Source organism: Neomonachus schauinslandi, chromosome 7 (genome assembly GCF_002201575.2).
Source record: "Neomonachus schauinslandi chromosome 7, ASM220157v2, whole genome shotgun sequence".
Classification (NCBI taxonomy): Eukaryota; Metazoa; Chordata; class Mammalia; order Carnivora; family Phocidae; genus Neomonachus; species Neomonachus schauinslandi.
The window spans coordinates 31,545,713-31,563,907 of record NC_058409.1 but is presented as its reverse complement, the minus strand read 5'-3'; the positions used below and the strand labels follow the sequence as shown (position 1 = coordinate 31,563,907).

General features: G+C 39.7%; 1 protein-coding gene across 1 annotated transcript; it reads right to left on the bottom strand.

The window, feature by feature from the left end:
* Window positions 1-15,140: 15,140 nt before the first annotated feature.
* LOC110591139 (protocadherin alpha-C1) lies at window positions 15,141-17,597 on the bottom strand. Its single transcript, XM_021702038.1, has one exon. It carries the CDS (start codon window positions 17,595-17,597, stop codon window positions 15,141-15,143), a length of 2,457 nt encoding a protein of 818 aa, XP_021557713.1.
* Between the last annotated feature and the right edge of the window lie 598 nt (window positions 17,598-18,195).

Sequence of the window (18,195 nt, the reverse complement as noted above, 5' to 3'; positions counted from 1 at the left end):
ACTTCAAGAAGAAAACATGAGAGAAAACTGTGAACCTGGGGTAAGCAAAAGTTTCTTAAACAGGACACAGAAGACATAATAATAAGACAAAAAATAATTTACCCTTATCAAAATTTAAAACTTTGGTCTTCAAAGGACACTATTAAAAAATGAATGGGCAAACCACAGAACAGAAGAAAAGATCTGCTATAAATATATCTGATATAGAACTTCTACACAGATTTTTACAACATAATGATAATGAGACATGCAAACCAATTAAAAAGGGCAAATAATCTGAACATACTTCATAAATGAAGACATACGAATAGAAGCACATTTAAAAAAAACACTCAACATGATTAGTCATCAGGGAAATGCAAATTAAAACTATAATGAGATAATGGTTCACACCCATTCGAACGGATAATATTAAAGACTGACTATATCGGGCGCCTGGGTGGCTCAGTCGTTAAGCGTCTGCCTTCAGCTCAGGTCATGATCCCAGGGTCCTGGGATCGAGTCCCGCATCGGGCTCCCTGCTCCGTGGGAGACCTGCTTCTCCCTCTCCCACTCCCCCTGCTTGTGTTCCCTCTCTCGCTTTGTCTCTCTCTGTCAAATAAATAAATAAAATCTTTAAAAAAAAATAAAAAAAGACTGACAATAGCAAATGTTTGTGAGGATATGGAACTGAAACTCCTATACATTGCTAGTGAACATGTAAAATGATGCAAATACTTTTTTTTCCAAAGATTTTATTTATTTATTTGACAGAGAGAGAGAGCGCCCATGAGACAGAGCACAAGTGGAGGGGAGGGGCAGAGGGAGAGGGAGAAGCAGACTCCCTGCTGAGCAGGGAGCCCCGACGAAGCGAGGCTCCATCACAGGACCCTGGCTGGATCCCAGGACCCTGGGATTAAGACCCGAGGCAAAGGCAGACGCCCAACTGATTGAGCCACCCAGGTGCCCCAATGGTGCAAATACTTTGAGAAATAATTTGTCAGTTTCTTAAACCATAAAACCACTACAGAACCCAATCAGTGTACTCACAGGTAGTAGAGAAATAAAAGGGAAACAACATATATTCATACAAGGGTTTGCACACAAATGTGCACTGAAATCTTATTCACAGCAGCCAAAAATAGGAAACAGCTCAAAGATCCATCAACAAAATGTATCACAAAAATGTGATATATCTATACAATGGAAATACTACTCAACAACGGAAAGGAATGAACTACTGAATATATACAACATGAATCAATCTCAAAATCATTAGGCTGAGTAAAGAAGGCAGACACAAAAAGTCCATATTGAACGATTCCATTTATATATTATTCTAGAAAATGCAATTAATCTAACAGTGAGAGAAAGCAGATCAGTTGTTCTCTGGGGCCTGGGACAGAGGGAGGGAAATGAATGCAAAGGGACAAAAGGAAACTTTTGGGGGGGGATGGAAATATTCTGTATCTTCATGATAATTTTAAGAGTGTATACAATCATCAAAACTCACTGAATCATATACTTTACATGGATGCAATCTATATTAGCCACCTATACTTTAATATTAAGGTTGATAAAAATAAAGCCAGATACATTATGAATGTCACTATAAAAATTTAAGGTTCTTAAACCAGTGTGGATACTGCCTTTTGTTTTTTATCCTGCCCAAACTACCTTGAGGCACTAGCAATCTTAAAAGACAATGGGAAAAAGAAAAAAAGGAATTACTCATTTTCCTTAACTGCCTAGAGTTGTGTATCTAAACTTAGGTTACTTAATACCTTGGGGGACTCTGGGGATTTACACTTTTTGTGCAATATTTTTGTATTATTTTAGATGTAAAACAAACTCTACTGATGTTACAAACAGAAAATAAAATCTTCAAACACAAAAACTGATTTAAGTTTCTCCTGTTCTTGGATTTCTAAAAGCCCCCAAGTAAGCTTTTGAATAGGAGACTATTCAGTCATTGTATAGATAAAAAATAGAAAAAAGCTCAAAGTAAATTCGGTCAAACCACTCTAGGGTACACCCTTCAGTAGAACATTTCATGAGAACAATAGATAAAATATTGATTAATTTATAAATGATATATAGAATGAAAATGGACAGTGTACTTCAGAGGAGAGGCAAAAGTGAATGAGACAGATGGCAGCTGAAATACAGAATATCATAACTACAAATATGAACATGAACTACTTTCAACTCTTCACTTATTACACAGACAGTAAATCTTGTTTGGTGGTAAAAATCAGTATGAACAAACTATTTGTGAGCCCCAGGGTCATAGATTATGAAGCACACTATATAAGAAGCAAAGCAAAGCAAATGCTTATGCTCTCAAAATTAAAAGGTCCTTTGCTCTCCACAGAGCTACAAGGAACATCATTATAACTCAGACCTATTTGATTTTTAGTTGAATAAAAGTTGAGAGGCGGGGCGCCTGGGTGGCTCAGTCATTAAGCGTCTGCCTTCGGCTCAGGTCATGATCCCGGGGTCCTGGGTTCGAGCCCCAAATCGGGCTCCCTGCTCAGCGGGAAGCCTGCTTCTCCCTCTCCCACTCCCCCTGCTTGTGTTCCCTCTCTCGCTGTGTCTCTCTCTGTCAAATAAATAAATAAAATCTTAAAAAAACAAACAAACAAACATTTGCGAGGCATCAGAGGTCACCAGCTCTGACTCACAACGCACCAGAATGCAGACAGCATGGCTATAATCTTCCCAATACTTTAATCTTTGGTGGAAGAGAACAGGTGCTTGGGAGATGCATTTCATCTTAAACACCTTAATAATTAACTATCTTGCTCAGGCTGTCGTTATCCTTAGGAGGTACCCTTTAAAAGCTTTGATAGAGATGTAGAATATGTCCTTCTTTTTAAGAGAAGAAGCCAAATGTAAAATCTTTTTTTTTTCTATTACATGACATTTTCCAAATCAAAAGAGCAGGAATGAAAAACAAGGTCTGCTATTAACTTCCTCGGTGTCTATTATTATTTCTAAGTACCAAGTTGGGGACTAGAGACAATCTGGCTCAGCGGGCAACTTGCAACTAATTATTGGACCTGATGGACTATTTTTAATATTTTCCAAAATAGTCCCAACTATGGCTAGAAATAGGAACCAAAGAGAATTATGTCTCAGAGAATAACTCATGACCTACAGCATTTACAGAAGCAGATCCAACAGAGAAGTTAAGACAATATTCTTAATCACAATCATCAACAGAAAGAATAAGCCAATATTAGAAGCTGAGAGCATGAACAGATGTTTCCGGAGTGATAGGAGCTATACAGTGAAATAGATGATTAAAAGAAATAGAGGCAGTTCTAACGTCTCATTTCACAACTATGAGGGACTAGGCATAGATCACTACAGAGCTTCAACAGACTTGTAAAATACAAAAGGAATTTTAGGAGAAAAACCCAGCATTTTTCCCTTGTAAACACTCAAGTTGTTCAGGTGTTCTAAAGCAAGATAATCTAATAATTATTATTAAAATGTGTAGGATGCGGGCGCCTGGGTGGCTCAGTCGTTAAGCGTCTGCCTTCGGCTCAGGTCATGATCCCAGGGTCCTGGGATCGAGTCCCACATCGGGCTCCCTGCTCAGCGGGAAGCCTGCTTCTCCCTCTCCCACTCCCCCTGCTTGTGTTCCCTCTCTCCTCGTCTCTCTCTGTCAAATAAATAAAATCTTTAAAAAAATAAATAAATAAAATAAATAAATAAAATGTGTAGGATGCAATTTACGATTATTTTATCTTCTTGATGCTCTTATCATTATGTAATGTCCCTATTTATAACTATTAAGTTTCTTGCCTTAAGGTGTACTGTAAGTGACATTTGTATAGCAGATACTGTATAGTTTCTCTTTCGATAAGTGTTTGCATGATATCACCTCTTTCCATCCTTTTACTTTCAACCTTTCTTTATCCTTTTAATAAAGGTATGTCTCTAATAAATGACATATGGCTGTTTAATTTCTAACCAGTCCCACCATCTTTATTAATTGGAATGTTTAGTCTGTTTACATTTAATGTAAATACTGATATACTTCAATTTAAATCTGTCATCTTACTACTTATTTTTTTAACCCATCTGCTCTAATTTGTCTTTTCCCCCATTTCCTGCCTTTTTACAGATTAATTAAGTATATTTTTATCCTATTGTCTCCCCCATTAATAACTTATTGGTCTCATACTCTTTTTCAAAAATACTTTTTATTTATTCAATTGAGAGAGAGAAAGAGTGCGTGTTGCATGCACTCACACACAAGCATGAGCAGGGGTAGGGTCAGAGGGAGAGGGAGACGCAGACTCCCCACTGAGCAGAGAGCCCGACTTGGGCTCCAACCAGGACCCTAGGATCATGACCTGAGCCCAAGGCAGACGCTTAACTGACTGAACCACCCAGGCGCCCCACATATTCTTTTAATATTTTAAATGGATTACCCGGGAAGATATAACATGCATCCTTGACTTATCAAAGTCTAATGTAAATTTTTACTTTTACCACTTCTAGGATGACACAATGGCCTTAGAATCTTTTAATTGTATTAAATTTTAATTCTATTAAATCCATTAATTCTATTTACCTTTCTCCATATATGAGAACGTTATTGTTCTCATATATTTCAGTTCTTTTTATATTTTAAATCCTACTATGCATTATTGTTGTTTTATTTAGTGAATATTTACCTCCACTGCTTTGTTCTTTCTCCCCTTCCTTCTTACCTTTCCTTCTTCCCCCCTCCCTCCCATTCTCCTTCCTTCCTTCCTTCCTTTCTATACTTCTTATGCTTCTATCTGGAAATATTTTCCATATACCTAAAGAAATCACTGTTTACCTCAGTGAAGATCTATTTAGGATATATTTCCTCAGTTTTGGTTCATTTGAAAATAATTTATTTACTTTCCTTTTTGAAGGATATTTTTGCTGGGCATAAAATTCTAGGCTTGCAGTTGTCTTCTTTAAGCCGTCATTTCATTGTTTTCTGGCTTCCATTTTTTTTTTCTTGAGAGCTCAGTTGTCAGTCTTGCTATTGCTCATTTAAAGGTAATAGGTCTGGGGCACCTGTGTGGTGCAGTCGATTAAGCAGCCAACTCTTGATTTCATCTCAGGTTCATGATCTCAGGGTGGTGAAATTGAGCCCTGCCTCAGCGGGAGTCTACTTGGGATTCTCTCTCCCTCTGCCCCTCCCTCAACTTGAGTGTATGTGCACGTGCATGCTCTCTCTCTCATTCTAAAAAATAAATAAATAAATCTTTAAAAAAAGAAAAGATTCTCCCACTCTCTCTGCCCCTGCTTACTCACACACTCTCTCTCTCTCCCTCTCTAAATACATAAATAAAGGTAATAGGCCTTTTATTTTCTGGCTATCAAAAGAGGATCATTAAAAAGACTATTAAAGTCAATAAATCTATGGCATAACTTATTCTAAAAAAGAGAAAGCAAAAATACAATATGAAGGCTGTAAAAAGAAACACCATTGGGACACTACGGTTAAGTGTCTGCCTTGGGCTAGGTCATGATACCAGGTCCTGGGACCGAGTCCCGAATGGGGCTCCTTGCTCAGTGGGGAGCCTGCTTCTCCCTCTGCCTGTTGCTTCCCCTGCTTGTGCTCTCTCTCTCTCTCTCTGACAAATAAAATTAAAAAAAGAAATACCATTATGGTTTCTACTACATTAAAATAATGAGAAATCAATGAATAACTTTAAGCCTATATATTATATTATAAAATTTAGATTAAATGCACAAATTTGTTGAAAAAAACAATTTGCCAAACTGACACAACTAGAAATATAAAATTTATATAGCTCTATACCTATTGCAGATATTGAATTTATAATTAAAAACATTTTCATGAAAAGAACTTTAATCCAATAAGGCTTAATTCTGAATTCTCCATATATTTTTGGGAGAAGAAAACACTGATTTACACACAAACTTTCCAAAAAATTGAAAAAGAAGTAAAACTTCTTAACTTACTATATGAGGCCAGGATAGCCTTGATATCAAACCCTTACAGAAACCTTACAAGAATGGAAAATTACAAGTTAATTTCTATCATAAAGACAGATTTTTAAAATTCTAAGCAAACTGTTAGGAAAATAGATCCAGTCATATAAAGGATAATACATTACAACCAACCAAGGTTTATTCCAAGAATGCAATATTGGTTTATTATTAATAAATCAACCAATGTGATTCATGATTGAATAAAATGAAAGGATAAAATCATATGATCACTTCAATAAGCAGAGAAATATATGATAAATTTAATACCCATTCATAATTTTTTAAAGATCTCTTAGTAAATTAGAAAAGGAAGGAAGCTTCCTTAACCTGACAGAGGACCTCTGGGGGAAAAAATGTATCTCATATTCAATATAAAAAACTTTCTCTCTGAAATCAGAAATAAAACAAGACTATCATCACTTCAATTCAACAATGCCACAAAGCCATAAAACAGAAACTATATGATTAGAATTTTTTTTTTTTAAAGATTTTATTTATTTATTTGAGAGAAAGAAATGAGAGAGAGAGAACACATGAGAGGGGATAGGGTGAGAGGACGAAGCAGACTCCCTGCCGAGCAGGGAGCCCGATGCGGGACTCGATCCCAGGACTCCAGGATCATGACCTGAGCCGAAGGCAGTCGCTTAACCGACTGAGCCACCCAGGCGCCCCTATGATTAGAAATTTAAAAAAATAAATAAATAAAATGAAGAGTATTGGAAATGGCATAACAGTGTATGTAGAAAATATAATATAAAAATGTGAGATTTCAAAACAAAATTTAGCAAGGACACTAGCTACAAAGTTAATACAAAAATTAGTTTTATATCTATATACCTGCAAAAAATGATTATAAAATGAAATTTTTAAATGCTAGTTATATTAGCATCAAAATACCAAATATCTAATGAACTTGTACAAAATATCCCCACACACACATTAAACACACATAAACAGAGAGAAAAAAAATAAAATAAATAGAAGGATATATCATGTTAGTAGACCAGCTGTTTATGGATATATTGTCATTATGTTAATAAATCCCGTATTGTTTATACAGTAAATAAAAATCCAAGTAAAATTTTGTCAAAATGTCAATATGCCTCATATTTTCTGCAGATTCAATGTAATACCACTTAAAATAAGAGCAGAGTTTTTTTGGTAGAAATCGACAAGCTGATTCTGTAATTTCTATAGAAATGCCAAGGGCCAAAAAGAGCTAAATTAATCTAGAAGCAGAAGAACAAAGGGAGAGAACTTACACAACTGTATAACAATACGTATCAATACAGAATGGAATTGGCACAGGAATAGAGGACTAGACCAATGAAACAGAATGAGAGTCTAGAGATAGGCACAAATATACAGTCACTTGGTTTACGACAAAGGTAGTACTGCAGAGTAGTAAGAAAAGGGTGGTCTTTTTATTAAATGGTGCTGTATATGTAGAAAATCTAACTGGATTTACATATGGAAACAATATCAGCTCTGACATTACACAATACTCAAAAATACAATTTCAGACAGATTAAGATTCTTAATGTGCAAGTTAAAACAAGGAAGCTGCTGGAAATATGGCAACCACTAATCAGATATGGCTATTTAAACATAACCTTGAATTAACTTTAGTAACATTAAAAATTCAGTCCTGCAGTTTCACTAGCCACATTTCAAGTGCTCAGTAGCCATATGTCCTATATATGCAGATATAGAAAATTTCCAACATACAGAAAGTTTCATTGGACAGCAATGTTCTAGCAAATAATATAGAAGCCTATCTTCATGACCTTGAAGTAGGCTACATTTCATTAAAAGGATAGAAAGAGTACTAAGTAAGGGCGCCTGGGTGGCTCAGTTGTTTAAGCTCAGTTGTTTAAGCAGCTGCCTTCGGCTCAGGTGCTGCATCCGGCTCCCTGCTCAGCGGGGAGTCTGCTTCTCCCTCTGACTCTCCCTCTCTCATGCTCTCTCTCTATCACTATCTCTCTCAATAAATAAATACAAATCTTAAAAAAAAAAAAAGGATAGAAAGAGTACTAAGTAAAAAGAAAATATTGAAAATTGGATCTCATTAAAATTAGGAATTCCTGTAAATCAAAAGACATCATTAAGAGACACAGAGTATCTCTATATACTACTATGGAGTGATCATAAATTTATATTTTTAAGTAAAAAAACCAAAGTGGAGAAGAATATGTTTTGTATGTTATAATTTATCCTAAAAAGCAGAGGATAGACACACATATATATTTGCTTATATATATACATATATGTATATGTAAAAAGAAATAGTAAAAGGATAAACCATAAAATTTGATTACTTGTAAGAGGAAATAAGGACTAAAGTAGAGGAACAGACATAGTGAATACTAGACTTTTCTAAATACACTTTCTTATAAATTTATTTTGGGATCAATGTAATATTTTACACAACTATAAAAGAAAATTAAATTTTAAAAAGCAAGACCTATTTTTTAAAGTTTTTATTTAAATTCCAGGTAGTTAAAATACAGTGTAATATTAGTTTCAGGCCTAAATTTGAAAGCAACTTAAAATAAATGAACCTAACTCTGTATGTACTTGGCAGCTTAACTACAAAGAGATGAACTCTTCCAAGATACTTTAAAACACGATGATTTGGGGGCGCCTGGGTGGCTCAGTCGTTAAGCGTCTGCCTTCGGCTCAGGTCATGATCTCAGGGTCCTGGGATCGAGCCCCGCATAGGGCTCCCTGCTCCGCGGGAGGCCTGCTTCTCCCTCTCCCACTCTCCCTGCTTGTGTTCCCTCTCTCGCTGTGTCTCTCTCTCTCAAATAAATAAATAAAATCTTTAAAAAAAAAACACGATGATTTGTACATGCCTAGCACAAATGAAAATAATGACAAAAATATTAAACTGATACTATAATCATATTGTTGGTGTAGTGCTGGTATTGTTTTCTAAGTCTGTTGTTTGAGCAGTGTGGGTTAACATGAGTAATTAAGTTGGTATAAATGAAAACTGGGATTTTTGTTGTGGGAAAGGAGACATATACAATACTGAAATTAGCCAGACACAAAAACATAATCATACTATATGATTCTCTTTTTATGGTGTAGGAACTCATGATAATGGTTATCTTTCAGAAGAGAGTAACGATAGATGGGTGGGGTAGGGGTGGGTTGCTGGTAATTCTCTACTTCCTTCCCTCTGTGGTGGTTACGTGATTGGGTTGGCTTTGGATTATTCATGAAGCTGTACACTTATGATATATGAACTTTTATGTATGTTACACTCCAATTAAAAATTTTTTTTTTAGGTTTTTTATTTATTTGTTTGACAGAGAGAGACACAGTGAGAGAGGAAACACAAGCAGGGGGGTGGGAGAGGGAGAAGCAGGCTTCCTGCTGAGCAGGGAGCCCGATGCGGGGCTCCATCCCAGGACCCTGGGATCATGACCTGAGCTGAAGGCAGACGCTTAATGACTGAGCCATTCAGGTGCCCCTCGATTAAAAAATTTTAAAGTAAGATTTGTGTGAAGCAGCTAAAACTATGCTTAGTGGAAATATATAGCTTTTTATTTTTTTTAAGATTTTATTTATTTATTTGATAGAGAGAGAAAGAGAGAGCACAAGCAGGGGGAGCGCAAGAGGGAGAGGGAGAAGCAGGCTCTCCGCTGAGCAGGGAGCCCAATGCGGGGCTTGATCCCAGGACTCTGGGATCACGACCCCAGTTGAAGGCAGACGCTTAACGACTACGCCAACCAGGCGCCGGAAATTTATAGCTTTTTTAAAAAAGATTTTATTTATTTATTTATTTTGAGAGAGAGAGCGGGAGAGAGCGAGGAGAGGAGCAGAGGGGGAGGGAGAAGGAGAGAGAGAGAGAATCTCTAGCAGGCTCTGTGAGCTGAGTTAGGGCCCAATACCAATCTCCATCTCATGACCCTGAGATCAGGAGCCTGAGATCATGACCTGAGCTGAAACCAAGAGTCAGTCGCTCAACCGACTGAGCCACCCAAGCGCCCCAGAAGAAATTTATAGCTTTAAATCCATATATTAGGGGCACCTGGGTGGCTCAGTCGGTTAAGCGTCTGCCTCTGGCTCAGGTCATGATCCCGGGGTCCTGGGATTGAGCCCCAAGGCGGGCTCCCTGCTCATTGGGGAGCCTGCTTTTCCCTTTCCTTCTGCCTCTCCTGCTTGTGCTCTCTCTGTCAAATAAATAAATAAAATCTTTAAAAAAAATCCACATATTAGAAACAAAACCTGAAAATCGGCAAGCTAAATAAGCAGGTAGAAAACAAAGAGAGGGCCGCCTTGGTGTCTCAGTTGGTTAAGTGTCTGCCTTCAGCTCAGGTAATGATCTCAGGGTCCTGGGATGGAGCCCCACGTTGGGCTCCTTGCTCCTCGGAGCCTGCCTCTGCCTGCCGCTCCGCCTACTTGAGCTCTCCTCTCTCTGTCAAATAAACAAAATCTTAAAAAAAAAAGAAAACAAATAGAAAATTGAATACAAAGAAAATATGAGGAAGGAAATAAAGTTAAGAGCAGAAATTAATAAAATAGAAAGCAAACATACAAGAAATAGAATCCCAAAAGTCAAAAGTTAGTTTTTGGAAAGGCTAATATAATTCATAAACTACTTCCCAGTCTAGTCGGGAAAAATGAGAGGTGACGATAACTAGCATCAGGCTTGAAAAGGGGAATATCACTATAGATCCTACAGACGTTAAAAAGATCATAAGAGGACATTATTAACATCCTCATATCAAAAAAAGCTGAGATGAAATTAACATATTTTTGGGAAAGGCAATTTACAAAACAAGAAAAATTAAAATATAAATAATTCTATTGCTGATAAAGAAATATAATTTCATGACTTAAAACTTCCCCACAAAGAAAACTAAGGCACAGAAAACATCACTAGTGAATTCCACCAAATATTTAAGAAAGAAAGATCACCAATCTAAATAAACATGTTCAGAGAATAAAAAAGAGAGAAAAAAAAAAACCCTTTGAATTTGTTTAATAACCTTGCCACCAAACCCTTATAAGAAAGGAAAATGACAAGCCCATCTTGAGTGTTAAGTATAAAGGCAAAACCCACTATGAAGATGTCTTAACTAGTTGTTTTTATTTTGCATGAACCTCATTTTTAGACTAAACAAAACAGCTGTAATCTTTGCTTAAAGATTCTAAAGAATAAGCACAATGTGCATGAATTCAGAGAACATTTTTGAGGGTATGTCATTACAGTTCTTCTAAGAAAACAGTATATATGTAGATGGCAACCAGATGGTTCTAGAACAGCCAAGAATTTAGGATGAGACAGAAAAGTTTTCTTTTTCTCTGCAGCACAGGAGAGAGAAGATGTGATTGCATATTCATTCCTAGATTCAAAGACAAGTTCCAGATGAATATATAATGACCTTCTGTGTTTTTAGCTTGAGGAGGAAATTGTTATCCTAATTCTTTTCTTTTTCATAAACGCAGTATAAAAGAGACATGCAATTTATTTATATCCTGAACCATTCTCCTCTTGTCAATTAAAATTGGGAACAAAGTGAGTAACCACTTTTATGATTTAGTTTTTGTTTTTAAGAATAATCTTTACCCACAAACTCCTTACTTCCCATAATACTTCAGTCAGAACCCTGGCCTATAATCCACATGCACTTGACATTCTTCCAAATGTTAATTATTTCTGATACTCATATTATATCCATTATATCCAATGTAAAAGCCTCTTTGCAACTTAATCCATCTTCACCCCAACCCAGCAAAATGTATTTAGTCTCTGGAATATTATTGTTTTCCTCTAACTATAAACGTTGAAGGCAACAAACACCAACAGATCTTTATCAGTCACATTGTTAAAATTTTCCCATTCATACATTTCCCAGGCATTGCTTTTTCCTTCTTGTTATTAAGGCATTCAGTGAACACTGTGCCAAGCATTCTTTTCTAAAGAATCATGATTGGGGGGCGCCTGGGTGGCTCAGTCATGAAGTGTCTGCCTTCGGCTCAGGTCAAGGTCCCAGGGTCCTGGGATGGAGCCCCACATCAGGCTCCTTGCTCAGCAGGAAGCCTGCTTCTCCCTCTCCCTCTCCCTCTCCCTGATTGTGTTCCCTCTCTTGCTGTGTCTGTCAAATAAATTTAAAAAAAGATTTTTATTTATTTATTTGACAGAAAGAGAGAGAGCACAAGTAGGCAGAGAAGCAGGCAGTGGGAGAGGGAGAAAGAGGCTTCCCGCTGAGCAGGCAGCCCGATGAGGGGCTCAATCCCAGGACGCTGGGATCATGACCTGAGCCGAAGGCAGACGCTTAACGACTGAGCCACCCAGGCGCCCCTAAATAAATAAAATCTTAAAAAAAAAAAACAATCATGATTGGATCAATATGCAATTGGATAGGAAGAATAAAGTAATAAAATTACTGGGTGAATTACAAATACTCCAGCTATCTAGAAGTTATTTTATTCATGCTCTTATACATCATACTTTCTTTATATATAAGGAAATATCCAGTCCACAAAATTATTACCAGACAATGGACTACCTAAAAAATGAAATATCAACATTGATGGAAAAAGACTTCTTAAGTGGATGAATGGGATGGCACAGTATTCCTGAATGTATGAACAGTTTACCTTCGTTACTGTCACTCATTTAAGTTTAAAAATTTGGTGGCAAGGAATATTTTTCTCTGTTACTAGTTATATTTATCCTTTCATTTATTTTTTTAAGTAGGCTCCATGCCCAATATGGAGCCCAAGGTAGAGCTTGAACTCACAACCCTGAGATCAAGACCTGAGCTGAGATCAAGAGTTGGGCGCTTAAACAACTTAGCTACCCAGGCACCCCTACATTCTTCCTTTTAAATAATTTTCTAACTTCCAGATCCGTTTCCTTTCAAGTCTGCTTAATATGTGTTTTTCAAACAATACCCGACTCCCAAACTTCAGACATTACTGGTATTCTCAGCTCTCTTTGTTATAGAAAACAATGAAATAAAAGAAATTATGAATTTTCTTGATAGGAAGAGCATTTACACATTAAGTGTTTTGATACCTGAAATATTAACATTATAGTGCACCAATTTTGTCCCTTAAAATTAACTGCATTTTAATTTGCATCCACTGTGACTTTCACAGTACAAAAACGTGCATCCCTACTAATCACTTTGTTATAGAGAGGAACTGCAATCATATTTAGCAACAGAACACAGCACTGAGGTTTTTCAAGCTAGTTCTAGGACCAGAAAACCCCACTATTTTGTTGTTTAACTATTACACATGAGGAAGAAAATACCCATTGAAATAATATATTTGAAAGTGATCTTTAAACTGTTAAATATATATACATATAAAGTGGAAAAGTGAGTTAAATCTTTGCCCTTGATGTTGAACTCTTCCCTCAATGTTACCACCCAATTCATACATTAGCAAATGTATTTATTCTTTTATTTATTTATTTATTTTTTAATTTGAGAGAGAGAGAGAATGAGAGAGAGCACATGAGAGGGGGGAGGGTCAGAGGGAGAAGCAGACCCCCTGCCGAGCAGGGAGCCCGATGCAGGACTCGATCCAGGGACTCCAGGATCATGACCTGAGCCGAAGGCAGTTGCTTAACCAACTGAGCCACCCAGGCGCCCAGCAAATGTATTTATTCTTTCATTCAGCAAGCATTTACTCTCATATATTACATTCTATTATGTCATGTGAGAATATCAAATATGCAAAACTATAATGCATGTAAATCTATTTTATTTGCAGTTAACATCATTATTTGAGGAGAATAATTTATAACTCACTTTTCCCCTATTACCTGGAATAGTAAAACAAGGAATCTTCCATTCTCTTCCCTAATCTCTGCATACCTCCTTCCCTTGTTTCCATGATCTCTATGAGAAGTCAGAAAGTCATATCGTAAAATTGCTAAAGATTGTCCGCACTCTATTCAAAAAGTTTCTGAAATGCAAAGGGCCACTATGGATACATTTAAGTATTTGAATAATTTAACTTTCACTAGATGCATTACTCTCAAATATGGTATTTACTTATTTTAAAGTATACTGCCCTCTAAAATAATAAGAAAATTAAATCCAAGTTGAATGGAATTTGAATGGCAAATGCACCTTGAACACACTAATGTTTCTGATGTAACAATTCCCTTTCAAGCACTGAGTAATATACGGAATTGTTGAATCATTATATTGTACACCTGAATTGAACATAACATTGTATGTTAACTACACTGGAATTAAAATTTAAAAAATACTCATCTTTTATTTGTGAAGTATATCAATAAAAACACAAAATTAAAGGCTGTCAAGTCCTATACCCAATGGTTTGATCTTCTTTCTATCAATACAAACAGGTGTTCTGAGACATGCTTATAATTTCCATATACTGAGAAACACTGTATGGAGCTATTAGCTATGTTTTAGAGTGTCATTCTCGAAAAGGACTACTCTGCCAAAAATGGCATTTATTTAAAGTATGACCTAGAAAATATGTTGCATTTTATTAAATGGTGTATCATTCAAGATTTAATTCAAATGCCATCTCTACCATCATGCCTTCTCTGACTCCTTCCTCCTTTCCTAGATGTTCTCTCACAGTCTCTCTCTCCCTTCTTTGAACATCCATTGCAATTTATTTTTACATTTTTTAGGTTATCATCATTAAATCATGTATTGTAATGGTTTGAGCAAATGTCTCATCTTCTATGATATCATGCTTATGTTATGCAAAGAGTAGTGTATATTTTTCATTCCCACTTTTGGTGTCAAAATGTCTTACACATATCTGTTGCACAAAATAGTTTTTTGAATGAAGGGATTTATGCTTTAAATAATTCCTTAAACAAATTCCCAAAGGGAATTAAAAACTTTCCAGGTCATTTATTACCTGTACCAGAAACTGGTGCCTTATTTCTTAATTTTAGACCTTTATACTATATTACTTTTATTGTTCTTTGATGGTTTTGAATTTCTTAGCCTTGTTTCTCAAAAATAAACTATAAACTCCTTGGACAGTCTTTTAATACTTATATATGCCCAAAATTCTTAGCACAGTGGGTGCTAAGCAGGAGTGTTCAATTCAGTGGAATAAATGTTGCCGAAGACTCACCTAAGAAGCATTTCAGAACACAGCTAGCAGTCATCTCCTGGCCAAGGGAATCAAATCTCCAAAAATTTGCTTACCATGGCATTGACATTTATGTGATCCCCTTTCCTATTCCGAATATGAATGCAGGATATTGGCAAATTCAATCCTACCCCCGTAGCCAGATTTCTTAGGTCAGCAGTACTGTATTCCCCACGCAACAGCAAACTGTTATTATCAGAACCAAGTCCTAGAGAGGCCTGATAGAGATAGGTCTGAGAAAGTCTCTCAACTGTAGTGACGTCTACTGTGGCTGATAACATACAAGGACTCGAAGCCATCTTCCTCGCATACCTCAGTTCCTCTGGGGAGCGACAGCACCTTTGAGAACAGCAAACTGGGCTCTGGTTCACCTTGATGCACAAAAAGAAAAGTAACCACCCCAGAAATAAAAAGGAAATACAGGCCAGAGCAATTACTAAGTACAGGTTCTGGGTAGAAAGGTGGCCTCCTGTTTCCCAGGTATCTTCAAAGTCTGGAAGGACCTGAGGGGCAGAGTTGCTCAACAGTACACCCAATGTGACAGAAGAGGAAAGTGATGGGTCTCCCTGGTCCCGAACCACGACCACCATCCTCTGTTTAACCGCATCACTGGGAAGAATTAATCGGGCAGTTCGGAGCTCTCCCATACTGGCTGAAATTCTGAAAAGGCTGGAGTCAGTAGCCTGAGAAATATGGTAGGAAAGCCAAGCATTAGAGCCACTGTCTGCATCCTCTGCTACCACTTTTGTGACCAAGTGTCCACTTCTGGCAGAGCGGGGCACAATTTCCACTGGAATGGAGCCATTTCTGGGCACGGGAACCAAGATGACTGGAGCATTGTCATTCCTATCTACCACAAACAAGTTCACAGTCACTGTTGCACTCCTGGGAGGAATGCCACCATCCCGGGCTTCCACTTGGAAGTGAAACCCCCTGAGCTGCTCAAAGTCAAAGGACGTTTTGGCAGTGATAGCCCCGCTGGATGATTCTACTGCCACCAAGCTAGAGGCTGTCTGCCTTTCAGAGATAATATCCAACAGCTCATAGAAGACAAGGCCATTCTTCCCCAGGTCGGGATCCTGGGCAAACACACAGCCTAGAGAGGCCCCAGGACCATTGTTTTCAGCCACAAAAAGTTCCTGTTGTGGTTGAGCAAAGCTTGGTGAATTGTCATTCACATCAGCAACAGACACAGTCAGTGTCTTGCGGGTGCTCAAGGGGGGTGAGCCACCATCTGAGGCAGTGATCAGGACCTGGTATTCGCTGACCTGCTCCCGGTCCAGCGGCCCATCAGTCAGCAAGCTGTAGTAGTTGTCAAAGGAAGCCTTCAGCTTAAAAGGGCCTCCACTGGACATGCTACAAACGACCTTACCGTTGGGACCGAGATCCTCATCCCTGAGACTGAGGAGAGCAATCACTGTGCCAGGGGCAGCGTCCTCAGAAACTGAACTGGACAGAGTCAGGAGATTCACCTCGGGGGCATGATCATTCACATCCGTCACTTCCACCAGCAGTTTGACAGTACTAGCTAAACCGAAGGTGCCCTCATCCCTCGCCTCAATGTACGCCTCCAACAACGTTTCAGGTGGACCTAGTGAAGCAGCTACCCGCACCTCCCCAGTTCCAGGGTGCACGTAAAAGTGGTGTCGCAGCGCTGCTCGCGTGCTGTTGCTTAAGGAGTACCGGATTTCCCCACTGGAGCCTTCATCCGGGTCCGAGGCCTGAACTCGTAGTAACACAGTCCCGTTCGGTGCAGTCTCTGGTACCTTGGCGCGGTACACTGTGCGCTCAAATACAGGCGCATTGTCGTTTGTGTCCACCACTATGATGGTAACTCGTGCGTCTCCGGAGCGCGCGGGCTGCCCGCCGTCCCTAGCGCTGAGCACCAGCTGGTGGGTGGCGCGCTGCTCCCGATCCAGCGCTTTCGCTAATACCAACTCCGGGTATTCACTGCCGTCCACCTGCGATCCCATGATCAGGCGAAAGTGCTGGCTGGGGCTCAGACTGTAGCTTAGGACCCCGTTGCTTCCCTCGTCAACATCTTGGGCATTAGGGAGAGTAAAGCGGGCTCCCGGCATCAGGAACTCGGGGATGTGCAGCTGCACGTCGCCGGCAGGGAAGAAAGGCGAGTTGTCGTTGGTGTCCACGACGTGAACTCGCATCGTGTGTAGCTCCAGCGGGTCCTCGAGCACCAGCTCATAGGTCAAGACGCAGACAGCTTTGGTCTCGCACAGCCGTTCGCGGTCCGCCGGCTCTAGGACCACCAAGCCACCGCTGGCCAGATCCACCCCGAAGTAGGGCTCGCGGTGGCCGGAAAGGAAGCGAAAGTTCCTCAAGGACAGAGCGGCCGCTGACAGCCCCAAGTCCGCGGAAACATTGCCTACGGCTACGCCCCGCTCGGTCTCCTCCAACACTGAGTATTCCAGCTGTCCGGCGGCAGAGCCGCAGGAGACCCACAGACATAAAACCGCCACCTTCCAGCCCGCCATCCTCCCTCTCGGCGTCCTCGCTCCACCAGCAGTGACCCAGGACCATGCTCCGGACTCCCGGAGAGCACGAACCCTAGGAAAGAGCAAGGGCCGGCCGCCCTCCGCAGCGGGCTAGAAGGGCACAGATCGCCGACGTTCGGCCTCCTGAATATACTGGAATTGCCCGGGACTGGCGGGCTGGAAGGTCTGCTCGCCGGACTGGAGCTTTGGCAGCCGTCTGGGAAAGCGGGGCTGGCCGGTGCGGAGGAGCGCAGCGCCGCCTAGGGGTGCAGAGACGAGGTAAACGGCTCGGGCTAGGGAGGCGCCGTCTCCGTTCCCCGCTAGCTGGGATCTCTCCGAAGTCCCGGCGGCCGGCGCCGGGCGGGGCAAGGAAGACGCTCGGGGAAACTAACACATCTTCCCTCCACCGGCGTTTCTAAGGACAACGCCCTAAGACCCGCCGCGTCTTAACCTCCACAGACGCCGCCTAAAGACTGCTCGTAGCTAGGGCTGAGCTCGGCTGGGCTCCTCTCGCCACTGTTTGACCGCGGAACGTCTAGTGCCGGGCGCTCGGACCCCCAGAACCCCTACAGTGCCCGCGAGGAGAGCGGAACTCCCA